The sequence below is a fragment of the Balaenoptera ricei genome, chromosome 2, assembly GCF_028023285.1.
Source record: "Balaenoptera ricei isolate mBalRic1 chromosome 2, mBalRic1.hap2, whole genome shotgun sequence".
In the NCBI taxonomy this organism is placed as follows: Eukaryota; Metazoa; Chordata; class Mammalia; order Artiodactyla; family Balaenopteridae; genus Balaenoptera; species Balaenoptera ricei.
In genome coordinates, this window is record NC_082640.1 from 151,483,044 (window position 1) to 151,497,353 (window position 14,310).

Below are 14,310 nucleotides of genomic sequence, written 5' to 3' on the forward strand. Positions count from 1 at the left end.
CTGGAGGACTGAGATGGGAATGAAACTTATTATTTGCCCTTTTGTATCTTTTGAGTTTTACCTACTGGGTGTCTATATTACTTATTCAATAAAGAAATACACTTTTCTTTTCTTTTTTTAAAATGAGCCAGTTTTCCAAGGCTTTATCCGTTTGTAGAACACATGGAAATATATTAACAGTCATCATTTTTTTTTTTTGGCTGCGCCGCACAGCTTGCAGGATCTTAGTGCCCCGACCGGGGATCGAATCTGGGCCCCTTGCAGTGGAAGCACAGAGTCCTAGCTACTGGACCGCCAGGGAATTCCCACACTTTTCTTTCTCTAAAGAAAATATTAAACTTTTTCTCACCCCCTTCTCCAAGATAATTTAGTTCCTTTGTGCACCCCTGCGTCAGGGACTTTTCACCAGACAAAAATCATAAGCATAGTTAACCACGTGAGCCCACGAGAGAGGTGGAAGGGAGAGGGAGAAGGTTTATGAGCTGAGAACACTCCTGTGACACCCTCCCCGCCCTGGGACAGAGCCTGGGAGTGAGGTCTGTGGGTCTTGAGGGCAGCGAGGTACACTCTGCCCCACTGCGGCCACACAGCCACTCTAAGGACTTGCCCTCTAGAATATTCCCTAAAGGGGTATCAAAGCGCACACCTCCCCTGAGGGTCAAGGCTCTTTCCTTCTCTTATGTTACACTTCTCCAGACTTCCTCTTGGTTCTTCCTTCAACCTCCCTCCACCATTCTTGCCAGTAGCACAGTAGCTGCTGGCCCCGCCCACTCTGGTACCTGCTCTACCTCCTGAAGTCATGGACATCCTGGAAGTTTGTCATTAAAAGTCCCCAGTGGGGCTGTTATAAAAATAAGAGCCTTTTACCCATTGGCTGGTCTTGAGCTAAATGGTAAAGTTGAAATATCTTATCTTTGGAAACAGTCACCCAGTTCTAGGCCCATCTATTTATTCCTGCCATGGCTTCCTGTAAAATTCCTTGACTGTTTCATGCCTCTCCCTCTTTTCTCTGTTAAAAATCTGCTCTCAAAAGGAGAGAATAGCAGCCTATATATGAAGAAGGTGGGAGAAGACCTTTCAATGGCAAGAAAGGATATTATAATACATTTTGAGGGAAAATTCAGATTATAAAACCACATGCACAATATGAACACAATATTGCAGACCTATATGCATAGATTCATAGAAAAAAGTTAATGTTGGGTTATGTTATAGCTGGGTATTAAGACTATGGGTGACATTTTTTTGCTTATCTATGTTTACTAAAATATCTGCAATGAACATGTATTACTTTTAGAGTAAGAAACAACAGATGTCATGAAGAAAAATAGGGTGTAAAACTCAAACCCCGAGGAATAAATGACTGATGAAAATCAAATAGGTATCCTTCTTGAGCAAGTCTGTATTTTTACCAGCACATGGCTTTAAGCTATCAGTAAAGCTAGGTGGTCAGAAAGGCAAGTGGGAGACAAGGCACCATGGGATGCCATGGACCCCTAGCCTGGGCCTGGAAACAAGCATTTAATGTTGAGCCCTTTGCAGGTTTACAACTTGGGATTTCCCTCCTTCTCATGCCAGGAAGCCAAGAGCTTAGGGAACCTGAGCAAGGGATACTTTAACTCCCATGAACTTGTGACAAACCTCAGTGATACAGTTGCCAATCCATTATAAAGCCTAGCATGGGGCAGACCCTCAGGGACACATCATAAATGATGATGCTGGCACAAATTCTACTCTTCCTGTTTAGTTTGGAGAGGAATTTTTCTTTCAACCAATCAACTTTCATTACACTGGTATTGTGAACAGCAAGAACATAGTTCTCCTGCCCATAAGGATTTAAGATCCAGCTAGGGTTGACTCCAAGAGAGAACTTTAAGATGCTTACTACATATGCAAATGCATATTTGAATATATACATACTCTTTTATGTGCAAGAATGAAGCACACAAGACTGACTCTAAAAGTGATCAGAGTTGAACACTAAGATGCTGGTTAACTAGATCTGGGTACATTAATACAAAGGAAGACTATACAGCCATGAAAATTATAATCTGCATGTTTACAGACATGAAAAAATATGCATAATATATTGCTCAGTGAAAAACATTCTAAGATTATAGATAGTGTTAATATTTATACATATACATGCACAGTCATATATCCGTAGGCATTACAATATCTATATGGGGTATTAACAATGTCTCTAGTTTTCTCTTTTTTATCTGCTTTTCTAATCTTTTCTACACTAAATATATATCCTTGTGTATTAAAATGTTTAAAGATACAAAAGCAATCACCCTATATTTTTAAAAAATAGTTTTTATATATTATAGGAAAAGAGAAGTTATCATAGAACAGTTTAAATTAAAAAAATTTTTTTTGAAGAAGGCTAGTTTTGATCTGGGGCTTGAAGATGTTAATGGTTTTAGAATGGCAGGGAAGGAAAGAGGGGTCTTGTTCAAAGCCTCTGGTGGAAACTGGCAAATGTGTATTTGTGTGTGCATGTGTGCATGTAGGTATGCGGGTGCATGTTTTGGGGGTGAGGGAAAGAAGCAGTTAACGTATCAGAGCAAAGAAGTCAAAGGACAGTCTAGGGAATCTGAATTTTATACTCTGGGAAAAGAAGAGCCAGATAAAGTGACATTTCACTAAAAACTTGTTGGAGGATAAAGATTCTAAGTGCCCTGCACAGATGGGATTGGACAGGGGAGAGGCTGCAGCCTGGGAAACCAGCTTGGAGGCAGCTGCAGAAGTCTGTTTGAGGTGCCATGGCCCCACTAACATGTGAACTATGGAAATGAAATGACAGGAGCTGATCTGGACAGCATCACAGAACAAGGGTCAGCTGGCCCTGGCAGGTGACAGCATTTGGAGGTTGTAATACAGAAGTAAAAATGAGCTCAGGGTTTTGATCAAAGAGGCTCTAGAGGCTGCTGGTGAAAGCAAAACTTTCCCATTCCGATGTATCAGGTGGGGTGTGGAGGGGGAGATAATGCAGGTCTGAAGGACATTCAAGAAAGCTCAAGTGCTGTAGCCTCAACAGCACAGGACTGATTTTAACACCCTGGGATTCCAGTCTTGTCCTGGCACTTCCTGCCATGTGACCTCCCTCATCTATAAAGGGGATGGTGATAGCTATACCTTGCCTACTTCAGAGCGGCTGAAGGGTCAGTGAGATCATCTGGTTTAAAAGCACCTAGAACACTAAGCAGCTGTATAAACACCAAGCACTGCTGTCCTGCACGCAGGTGGTGGCTGCGTGGAGAGATGACACTCGCTGAGAACACAAGGCTGCAGAAGTTAAGATGGTCCAGGAACTCAGCCTCAGCCTAGCCTTTAATAAACAGAGAGAATTTCTGGAGAACCCACTGATTTACTGAAAAGGATCAATTCCCTTCCCCAAAGCCAGGAGCCAAAGCTCCTCGGTTCAGGTTAAAGGCATGTGGTCAGCGCTACCTCAAAGGAGCTTCTTCCCAGGCTACGAGCTGGGAAGACCTCCCACGTCAAGCCCCTTGTGTTACAGGTGAGGAAACTGAGGCCCGGAGGAGCAGAAAAGTAAGTTGGCCAAGGTCACCTCACTGGGGAAACTCCGTGATAGCTGCAGGAGGACAGAAGAAGGACGTGGCGGGGATGGACCACTTTCTGCTCCCTGTGGCCACCAAGCTGACCCTCACTGCCACCTTCTCTTTCCTGGACTTTTGTGCAGCCTCTCCACAACCTATTCTCCCCACTGAGGCCAGAGTGATCTTTCAAAGCTAAACATAACCATGTCACTTCTTTGTGAAAAGCACTTTGATGGGTTGGGAGCAGTTCCATCCATCCAGCCCTTTACTCAAGGCCACAGCCCCTGTCCTGAGAGCCTATAGCTCTCCCTGCTAAAGGCTCCCACCCTTTGACCGTTCAACTCTGCCACTCCTTTGCAAATAATCCCCTCATTAAACTCCTCAGCCACCGCTTTTGAGTTTCCTGCTACTTGGCCGAGATACCCATGGCCTTTAAGGCCCCCATGATGTGGCTCCTGTCTGCCCCTCCTGTCTCTACCCACCAATCCACACTCTCACTAAGACAAGCCCCTACTCATCCTTGGGTGAGTTATAAGCTGTGGGTTATGTTATAAACGCACAGTTCCCAGTTAATAGCATTTATCATCATTTGTCATGACATACATGTCTATATGTACAAAGACACATGTGTGATTATCTGATCTATTTCTCACTAGACTGTAGAACAAGATGCCCTGATTGATCCAGTTTCCAGAGTCTGAAGGCCAAAAGGTTTGGAGGCAAAATTCTCCCAGAGACTCAGCTGCTACCAGCCTCCCTGTCATTCTTTCTCAGTGACATGATAAAAAGCGAAAACGAACAATTGCCACAGATGCTCTGCAAATGACACTCTTGGCATCTCTTCAGCCAAGCAGCACGCAGGGGGGACCTCATGGGGGGAGAAGGGAGGGAGTGCTGGCTGCTCCCAGGAGCCAAAAGCACAGTCCAGGCCTGGTGTCAGGACCTGCCCTTGGGAATGAAGCTGACAGCCCAAAGGAATGTCCCAAAGACGGAGGAGGCTATTAACATGGCTCACTCAGACTGCACCGCATGGGGAGGGAGCAGAGTCATTATTAACCTCGGTGTATTAGTATTTGATAAAGCATCTTCATGATGATAGATAGCAGTCACCCAGAACAGGGGAACAGCTGTGGTTCTGCAAAGCATTCTCAAAGAGGAGGAACAGCTTTTATCAAGAAGGGACAACGGGAGAAAGTGTTATGTCCTGGGCAGGGGAAACTGCCCTGGACCACACAGGGCAGGTGGCACACTGGCCTCCCTCGTAGGTTGGTCTGCACAGGTAACTGGCAGATTTCTCTGCACAGTGGCCTGTCTCAGGGGAAGAAGGAGAACTCACAATGGCTGACCTCCAAGAGAGAGCTGCTGAGCCAATTATTTTTGTCTTCTGACAGCACATTAAAATGATTGCTGATGATTAAAGATATTTCTGTGAATAGTACATTTTCCCAATATCTAGTCTCTAAATAGAACTCCACTCCATGTTTTGAAATCTGAGAAGAAAACATTTAAAAAATTTCTCGTTAATGACACCATCTTTGTTCTCACAGGTAGCTTAAGAGAGACATTTGGGCCAGGCACACCTGATGCCTTGGTCTCCAGCAGCTGTGTTTGAAACTGTCAACTTAACAGGCTGCCAAGAAGCTGCTGACCCCTCCTGGCACAACTGTGATGGAATCCTGCTCTCTGAAAGAAATCATTCACCCTTTGGACACAGAGCCCTTCTCACATAACTGGGGCACCTGGGCTCAGAGTCATCCTGGTGCAGATGGGGTGAGACTAAGCATCACTTTTTGCCACCAGAGTCAGGAAGGAGTCCATACCACCCTCTCTGGGGAGTTTCCGGAGGGTCCAGGCTGGTGGGCAGGGAGTGCCAGGGTCTGAGGACCACTGTCCTAAGGCTCTGATGGAATACCTGCCGGTCAGAGAACTTAACCTTGGCGCCTGGGCACAGTGGGTCTGGAAGACATTCAAGGTTCAGAGTGGCAGCAATCATGTGCCTCAGGGCACAGGGACACGGCCTGCAGTGCACCCGCTGCCCTGTTGCGTTCTCTGAATTGTCCTAAAGCAACCTCACCTCTGGCCTCACCTCATTTCTAGTAAGAAGGCTACAAAGAGAGAATGTGGAAAGGAAGCACGTCTCTAGTTTGAAACATGACTTGGATTCTGATTGAAAGGCAAAAGCAGAGTGGGCTACACAATTTTGTGCATTTTGTCTTAAAAGGGAGGCTCTGTGTAGTCTGTCCCTTAGTAATTGTTCAATGAGCCAAAAAAAGGGGAGAAAGGACGTGTCGGGTCCTCCCCTCCTCACAGCCTCCTCAGGAGGCCCCAGCCTGCTCTCTGCGCTGCAACCTTCCAGATGCCTCTGCACCAATGAGCTGGAAATCACGCAGCGGGCGGCCCTTGGGATGCGGGGATGTTGAGCTGTGTGCATGCATAAGGCAGGCAGGGGACGTGGGCTGGAGGCTAATGCACAGGGCTCCTCTTTTCAGGGCATCTTTCTGTCGCCTTCCTCCAAACCCCCACCGCCACCCCCGCCCAGTGCGGCCACATCTGCCCCGAGGCAGCATCCTCACCCAAATCACAGGGGCGCACAACCAGGTGCGAGGGTGTGTGCAGGCAGAGGTCTCCTCTGGGATGAGGAAAGAGGGCACAAAGGGCAGGCATTCTGGCCGAAAATTCCCCGCAGCCTGCAGTGCTTTGTCCCTCATTCAGACCCGCAAACGTTTACCTAATGGCGCCCAGTATGAAGGACAGGAAATGGGGTGAGTGACAGTGAGGATGGCTTGAGGAGACACTGGGAGCTTTTTTTTTACTGAAACACGAAGGCTGGAATCTCTTGGAGGGATAGGAACTTGGGCTTTCCAGCTGCTCCCCTTCCTCTAACTTTCAAAGCAATTCTGAAAAGTAGGAGGGTGCCAGAGGCAGTCATCCAAGCAGAGAATGGCCTCCCGTTCAGGAAGAAGCCTCAGGACTTAGCCACCACTGAAACTCAGGAAGCGCTGCCAGGTCTAGAGGCTGACACTGAGAGCAACATCTGCCCAGGGACCTACCTGCAAATATTCCTGCTGGGCCCCCAACCCTCCCCTTGGCATGCCAAGGTCAAATCCATCCCCATCCAGGAGCCTCCCGCAGTGTTTTCTTACCCACCTCCCCTTTCACTTTAGTCAGGCTGATCCAGTTTCGTATCCAGAGTAATTCATTCTGGAGAGGAGTCAGGTGTTTGTATACCAACGTGGCAGTTTCCAGGCAGAATAACCTGCTGGCTTGTTTATTTCGGCCCCGGAGGAAGAGCCGGGAATGGTTTGAAAGGCTGAATAGGGAGTGCTTCCTTTGGAGCTGAGAGGAAGACGACTTAAGAGGCAGAATCGATGGAGTCCAGTTAACCAAATGCAAGTCTTCTAACCACAGGTCACTAAGCAGAGAAGGACCCGGAGGAGCTGCCACACTAGGAAGAGCATCTAACAAGGCCTCATCGTCCTCTGGTTTCTTGGGTCTTCCTGTCACCCAGGAAGGGTGGGATCTAGGCTGGATGCCTTTGGAGAAAGATCTGTACAGCAGCGGGCTTCATCCCCGTGGCCATTGGGTCCCTGGGGACCAAGCCAAGAGCTCGAAGTGCAAGCATTAGCCTAATTTCGCTTGTCCCTGGCTCTTTTTTCCAACCCAAGCTTTCTAAGATGAAGGAGGGTGGGGGTTAAGAGGGAAGAAACTGGCCCTGGAACAGGCCAAGGTAACTGGGACATTGACTGAGCTGATGAACTTGAATATCTGAAGTTGGGAGAAGACAAGGGACAGAAAGATACTATTCCTGGGAGTTCCCTGGCGGTCCAGTGGTTAGGACTCAGAGCTTCCACTGCCAAGGGTCCAGGTTCAGTCCCTGGTGGGGGAACTAAGATCCCACAAGCCGCAAGGCCAAAAAAAAAAAAGAAAGATACTATTCCTAAGTAGATTTCCTGTAAATACTAACATTCACCTAGTATTTTATTAATAAAATAACTTTCATAAACCTTATCTTACTTGATCTTCACAACAACCTTGGGAAAATACTACTGTCTTCATTGTGTAAAACAGGAGATTGGGGGCTTCCCTGGTGGCGCAGTGGTTAAGAATCTGCCTGCCAAGGCAGGGGACACAGGTTCGAGCCCTGGTCCGGGAAGCTCCCACATGCCGCAGAACAACTAAGCCCGTGTGCCACAACTACTGAGCCTGTGCTCTAGAGCCCGTGAGCCGCAACTACTGAGCCCCTGTGCCACAACTACTGAAGCCCGCGTGCCTAGAGCCAGTGCTCCCAACAAGAGAAGCCACTGCAATGAGAAGCTCGTGCACCGCAACAAAGCGTAGCCCCCGCTCGCCGCAACTAGAGAAAGCTCGCGCGCAGCAACGAAGACCCAACTCAGACAAAAATAAATAAATTTATTTTTTAAAAAATCTAATTCCAGTTTGATAAGAGGTTTAGTCCAGAAAATCCTCCTTTCTGAGGCAGTGTGGGGAAGATGTTATCTGTTCTCAGTTTCCTATCGAATCACCCTTTCCTTTCGGGGCCACAGAGAAGATGACGACAATTCCTCTATCCAGGACCAGGCAGGGCATCGAGGTACATAATGAGGTCCACGCACCTCTGCCCGGCTGTCCCGCCCATCACACACTCCTTCGCCCAGACCTTCTTTTACTTCTGACTTTGGACACAGGTCATTCAGGACAGAGGCTGAGGCCAAGGGCCCACCTGGCACCACCTCACACCTGGGAGGAAGTGGGGGACATGTGGGAGGAGAGGCTGCCTGATCTGTGCTCCCTCCCGAGGGGCCCTGGACTCTGAGCCACGCAGCCATGTCTCCATCACCGCCCTGCTAGGGCTCACGCCAACGCACGCAAAGGATTCACCACAGGCGGGAAGGGCAGTGAACCTCGGGATTAGGAGAGCGGCTCCCCTAACCGCCACGGCCCCAAAGAGTACCTGCCAAGGCCTTGATCCGGGACCTCTCAAAGAGCCTGGCTGAGCTGCTGTCATTATCCAGCTCATCGTCCGGGGCATCCCAGCGGGCATTGATCCGGCTGTACGGTGGCTGGTTGCCCACGTTTTCAAACTCCGTGGCCGATGTCATGTCAGCAGGCTCTCAGCAGCTACGCCTGCCTCAGTCTTCATGGAAGGGTCCCTGGGGGCGGACAGCAACATAGTCAGAGGGTTAGTGCCCACCCCCTTGGACTTTGTCTCAGGGGAAACTTATTTGGGGTGTCCAACAGGAGTAGATCCTTGCGGGAGCAGCACACGGTGCCCTCTGCCTGACCATGCTTCCTACCCAGGGTCCCCAGGTTGTCAGGTATAAAATAATGCAGCAGCAGCAACAGTAACGGCGGCAGTGGCGGCGGGGACGGAGAGCTGCATGCAGCAAGGGTCAGGACAGCCAGCAGGTGGAGACGTCAGTCGCAGGCAGGCCCGCTGCCTCCAAACCCGCCGCCGCGGCCACCGAGGGGGCTGGCTCTCCTGGGAGTCAGAGGCTGGCATGGACAAGCTGGGAATAGCAGCCCCACCCTGTGGACTGGGGCCAGGACCCAACCTGGTGGGGAGGTGGGGACAGGGCAGGAGAGGGGAGAAGCTGGGAGTTGGCTGAGTCTGACTCAAACATGAATCAGTGGGGAGAGAGGAGAGCATGAGCTTTAAGATGCCACTGGTGCCACCAGCCCCGGCAGCTGCACTGGGGGAAGTTAACCCCTCCCGGTGGCTGCCCAAGAGCCCTCCGAGTTCTTTCCCTGCAGCAAACATTCAGAAAGCTGGGCTCTTGGTTTTGCCTTCTCTGAAGTACGCCCAGGTGCTTGGACAGGTTCTCCTGTTGCATCCCAGGCATGATGGTGGTGTCGGGTGGTGAGGGGATCCCGCCCACAGCGGAGCTGTGTGTTCATCTGCGCCATGAACATGGGCACCGGGAGCACTGGCTTCCTCACTTGCCTGTCATTCATTCACGATACTCCTTCATTCATGATTATTTCAAATACGCGCCAAGTCCCTACGAGGTGGCAGGCACTGTGCCAGGCAATTATGAGTAAGACAGGGAGGGCCCTGTCCTTGTGGAGCTTATACTCTGGCAGCAAGAGAGATGATTGTAGAAGTAGTTACAATAAGGTGTGATGCTGTGCCGCAACTAGGAAAGGATGAGGGAGAGTGAGGGACTCGTGCTAGAGGCTGGGTATCCGGGGAAGGAGAGTTTGAGTTGATTCCTAGAGGAAGCTTGGAAGCATCCTATAAAGGGATAGGTGGAAAGGAACGGGTCCAAACAGAAGGAATAAAGAGCAGGTGCAATGTTCTGAAGGTAAGAAAGGGCGTGGCAAAATTTAGGAACCTTACGATATAACTGGAGGTGAGGGCAAGGTCAGAGAGAAAAGCGGGACAGGAGGCTAGAGAGGCCAGGCTGGGTCCTGAATGTCCTGGGCCTTTGGAACAAGACTGGCTTCCCTTCAGTCTTAACTTCCTCCCCTGTACCTGCCCTTCAGTCCTCTCCCCAGGGAGCTTACGGGACTCCAAGATCAAGTCTGTGACACAGAACAGGGAGCCCAGAGCCTTCCTATCCAAGAGAACAAAAGGGGTGGGAGTAGGGGAGGCTGTGAGGCGGACAAATGACAAGTGTCGACAGCGAGTGAGCGGTGAGGTAAGCCACTCTCTCCCGGAGCCGTGCATACACATGCACATCACACACGCACTCAGTCCAGCACACGCACTCACCCACCCAAGCAGGCACACGCTTGAGGAAGAAGTGAAGCCAGCTCACCAATCCAAGCGTGACTGCAGCGCCAGAGCCCTTAGTTTTCAGACAGAATCACTTCAGGCTCTTTTTCCCCCATCTGATTAATCAATCCCACCGCAGGCCTTTGAGGTAAGACAGGAGGAGCCGGAATTATCCACCCTAACTGCATAAGGGAGGAAACCAAGGCCTCTTAGGATGAGGCCTCCCCAAGGTCATCTCAGGAATTACTGCTACAGCTGGGAAGAGGCCAAACTGGGAAGAGGCCACTTTATGAAAGCAGGTGGGGAAAGAACATGGCACACGGGGACAGAGGGCATTCCCGGCTTCCAGGGTTTGGCCAAGGTGTTTGCTACTCATGCGGCGGGCAGGGGGTGGGGTGGGGGAGGGATGGGGGGGAGGCAGGATGAAGGCAGGGGAGCCAGCCATCACCCCACCGGGTACCCGCCGTGATTCCAGGCCTGGGATCCAGCACAACCTCGTCCCTTCTGACAGCCTGTCGTCTTGCACAGACGCGCTGCTTCCAGGGCTGAGATGTCCCACTCGGCTGGCCCGGCAGAGGTGGCTGGGAGGGCCCTCCCCCCTCCACCACGCCCTTCCCTACTTCCCTTAAGGGAAACCACCACCAGCTTGGAGCTGTGAGTGGGGAGGGGCTGACAGGCTGACCGCTGGCCCCCGAGCAGGGCCGAGCTGCCAGATGCAGAAGGCGAGGTGAGATCAGATCGTGCGTGCAGGAGGTAACCAGACCCTGGCTCTCCTTCTCGTCTCAGGCTATTTTTAAGAGTGGCTGAGAGGGGCCCAGGCCGCGGGGCCCAGGGAGTGAGATTACCTTTGCCGCGGCTCCGTAAATAAGTCTGCCCCAGAAAGATGAGCCTGAGCGGGCAGACTAGCAGGACCGGGTGTTCAAGACAAGACTGATGGCCCCGGGAGCAGAAGAGCAGCCACTCGACAGCAATTCACCCTGCTTAAAAACGCCCGTGCCTCCTGCGACTGCAGCTCGGAGGAGGCTGCAGCGAGGCAGCGGCTCTGCCGGAACGCGAAAAAAACACACGTGCGCGTCTGAACACACAGCGCGAGGTGTTTTTTCTTTCTTTCTTTTTTTTTTTTTAGAAGGGTCAGGTCCCTGAAGACAAACACCAAGGAAAGAGATTCAGAAACTAAAGAGAGGCCCTCTTCCTCCTGCCCCCTCCCCCAGCCATGCCCACCCCAGCGGCGTGCCCAGATGGCATCCCATCAGGGCCAAGGGGCTGGGGGCTGGGCCAGTGTGCTCAGCGGCAAGGGGAGAATCAGGTGTGAGAGGCAGAAGAGAAGAAAATAAGAAAAGAGGAAAACTACAGATGGTTATTCCAGGAAAATAAAACAAAACAAAATATGCCTAAAACCAAATTCAACCCAGGGTCACCCATAACTATCACAACGGCCCTTCAAAGGCATGGCAATAAAGAAACCACCATGACTGAAAAGAACAGCATAGGCTGGGGACACATGGTGGGGACACCTAACCAAATTGGGGGGGGTCATGGAAATGACATTTAAGTTGATATCGGAGGGGAACTTGGAGCCAAGGTGATTCAGTCACGTTTTTAAGGATATAAGTCATCTATGCAGCCAGACTGGCCCTCCATGAGTACGGCAGACAGCGATTCCATGGCTAAAAATAGGCCCCAAATTGCACCTCACTTCCCTGCCAGCCCACCCAGGAAAAAAGGTATAAGAAGTAGTTCCATGTCCATTTACTGCCCAGTTCACCCTGAAGCCCCCCTAGAAGCCCTTCTCGCAACCCACCAGACCCTCGTCAGACTGTAGGTGGGTCTTCTGTGGTCTGTGGGACTCCGCGCCCAGGAGAGCCCACCTTCCCTGTCCATCAACCTGCCTGTCCAGCAGCGGGGCAGGCCCGTCTCCAAAAGCACAGTCCGAGGCTCAGCCTCACATGGCGAGCTTCTGCCGCCCCCTGACCCCAGGTTACACTTTGAGTGGGATGGGTCCCTAGAAGACTTGCCCACAGCTCAGTACTGAAAAGCTCATGTGATTACACAGCGCACTCACTTGCAGAAGGAGCGCCTGCCTGGGAAATGGATTTCACAACATCACTGATGCCACCCACAGCTCTGCCCTTCGCTCACGTGCCCAGGGACCTGTCCGCTTCTGAGATCAGGTGTTAGGCCTCGGAATTTCAAGCCCACGTGCTATGCTCAGTTAATTCCCGGGGCGGGTAGGAACCCAGGAGGTGGCTGTCATGGCAGCTCCTTTCCCCACCTGCAGGGTGCTGCCAGAGTCCTAGGTAGAGCTCACTTCAGCCCTTCCCATAGCGCTGAGCAGCAGAGGATGGATGTTCTTTTCTTTCCCGCCCAACCGTATCCCCTCTTTCCTGTACCACACAAACGTGAGCAGCAACAAAGTCCAGGAGTGAGAAATGGGGGAAATACAGGCTGATGCTGTGTTTCCTTAACAGGGTCACCAGTGCAGGCTACTGCAGTAGCTTAAATTCAGTCTTCCTTAAACAGAGAATTTAGACCTTCTCTATCTTTATTTTCTCTTTAGCTGTAAGGTTTGACCCCCTCACTTGCTTCCTATTTTGTTCTGCCCCTTTATGCTACCCCAAACCTGCTTTTAACATGTTTTGGTACTATGGCAACCCAGGTCAAAAGATTAAATCCTAAAGGCTCCCTGCAAATTTTCTGCCAATGCTTTTACCAAAACAGAACATTCTTCTACTCCCTTTGATCATAATCTCATTGCATATTCACAGACACCTTAAAGAATAGTTAAATACATAAACACTCACTAAAACAGCAGGAGAACCAGTGAGCTGCCCAGTGCAGGGTACTCTCAATCTAGAGCCAGCCCCAACTTCCTCCCCATCCCCCATCTCCAGCCTGGCACCTCCATCCGTCTAGCAGACGTCTCCACCTAGAAATTACGGCTCAGTCTCATTATGGCTAAGACTGAGCACACGGCTTCCAGCACAGCAGAGTAGGGGAGTTTCAGGACCATAGGGTGACAATGAGGCCCGGGCAAGCATACCACCTGTGGGTGACCTTTCCAGCAGATGGACGTCACCAGCAGTGCCTGGGCCAAGCTGCTGCCTCTCCCCAGAGCACACTCTGCTTTCCCACACTCTACCGTTCCCATTCTGACCCAGCCTGGCTTCCAGTCCATCATTAGGAGGGTGTGGCTTGGGGGTTCTTAAAGTCTCAAGACTCCTCTCCATGGTTGCCACCATCAAGGATGCCCATACATTTGCAACATCCTGGTCACTCTAGTCTGCTGCTGTTTGGTCATTTTAATCCTTCTGCTCCAGCTTCTGTCACCAGGCAGGGACTTCAGGCCCACATGTCACAACTCGTCTGCCCTCATCATGGAAAAATCTCCTACTAAGAAATGGCTTCGGTCATGCTGCAGCTGCTTGGATGGGGGAGGAGGGGAGGGATCATGGCCCCAACAGTTCTTACAGGGATTTGAATGGGGAACAGGTGCTGCTCAGCTCTGATATAGGGATTGGCCCATCAGCCCTCTATCTTAACACCACCTATCAGCACCTCACGTCCAACACAGAGGCAAATGTCCACTGGGAATGATGAAAGGAGAGGGGAGAGATGGTCCTCTTAATATACGTAATTTTCAAAGATTATCTTCTATCGGGATTCTTGGGCTCCATAGCTGCACGTACAGAAAGCTATTACAACCCTGTCCTACTTCTTATCCCTCCCAACTCATTTCTTTCAAGATAGTCACTGGCCTCCTCCCCCAAAACAAGTAGTAATTCTACGATAGTTGAACTGAAAAGCTGAATGCCCGTTTTCTGTTCTTCCAAGAAGACTTTTCTAGAACACCCACAGTTACCTCTCTCTTCTCTGATGAAAACTGCACAGGGAGGTAGTGTGGCCTCAACATTCGAAGTGGTCAAGAACAGGCTGAAATACCTACGGACTGGGAGAAAATATATGCAAATGATGCAACTGACAAGGGCTTAATTTTCAAAATATACAAACAGCTCATACAACTCAACAACAAAA

The 14,310-nt window shown here is 50.4% G+C and overlaps 1 protein-coding gene across 10 annotated transcripts in view; it reads right to left on the minus strand.

The window, feature by feature from the left end:
- The window catches only part of SPTB (spectrin beta, erythrocytic), a 124,630-nt gene that overhangs the window by 59,530 nt on the left and 50,790 nt on the right, over window positions 1-14,310 (minus strand). For 3 of the 10 annotated variants that reach the window (XM_059914421.1, XM_059914420.1, XM_059914418.1), the window contains 4 exons: window positions 14,138-14,224; window positions 11,124-11,417; window positions 10,322-10,460; window positions 8,515-8,713 (listed from right to left, as the gene is read on the minus strand). In XM_059914421.1, coding sequence (XP_059770404.1) covers window positions 8,515-8,662 — 148 coding nt within the window. In that variant the 5' untranslated portion in view covers window positions 8,663-8,713; window positions 10,322-10,460; window positions 11,124-11,417; window positions 14,138-14,224. The remainder of the gene's footprint in view (window positions 1-8,514; window positions 8,714-10,321; window positions 10,461-11,123; window positions 11,418-14,137; window positions 14,225-14,310) is intronic. The other 7 variants (XM_059914425.1, XM_059914428.1, XM_059914423.1 and 4 more) reach the window with 6 other exon arrangements.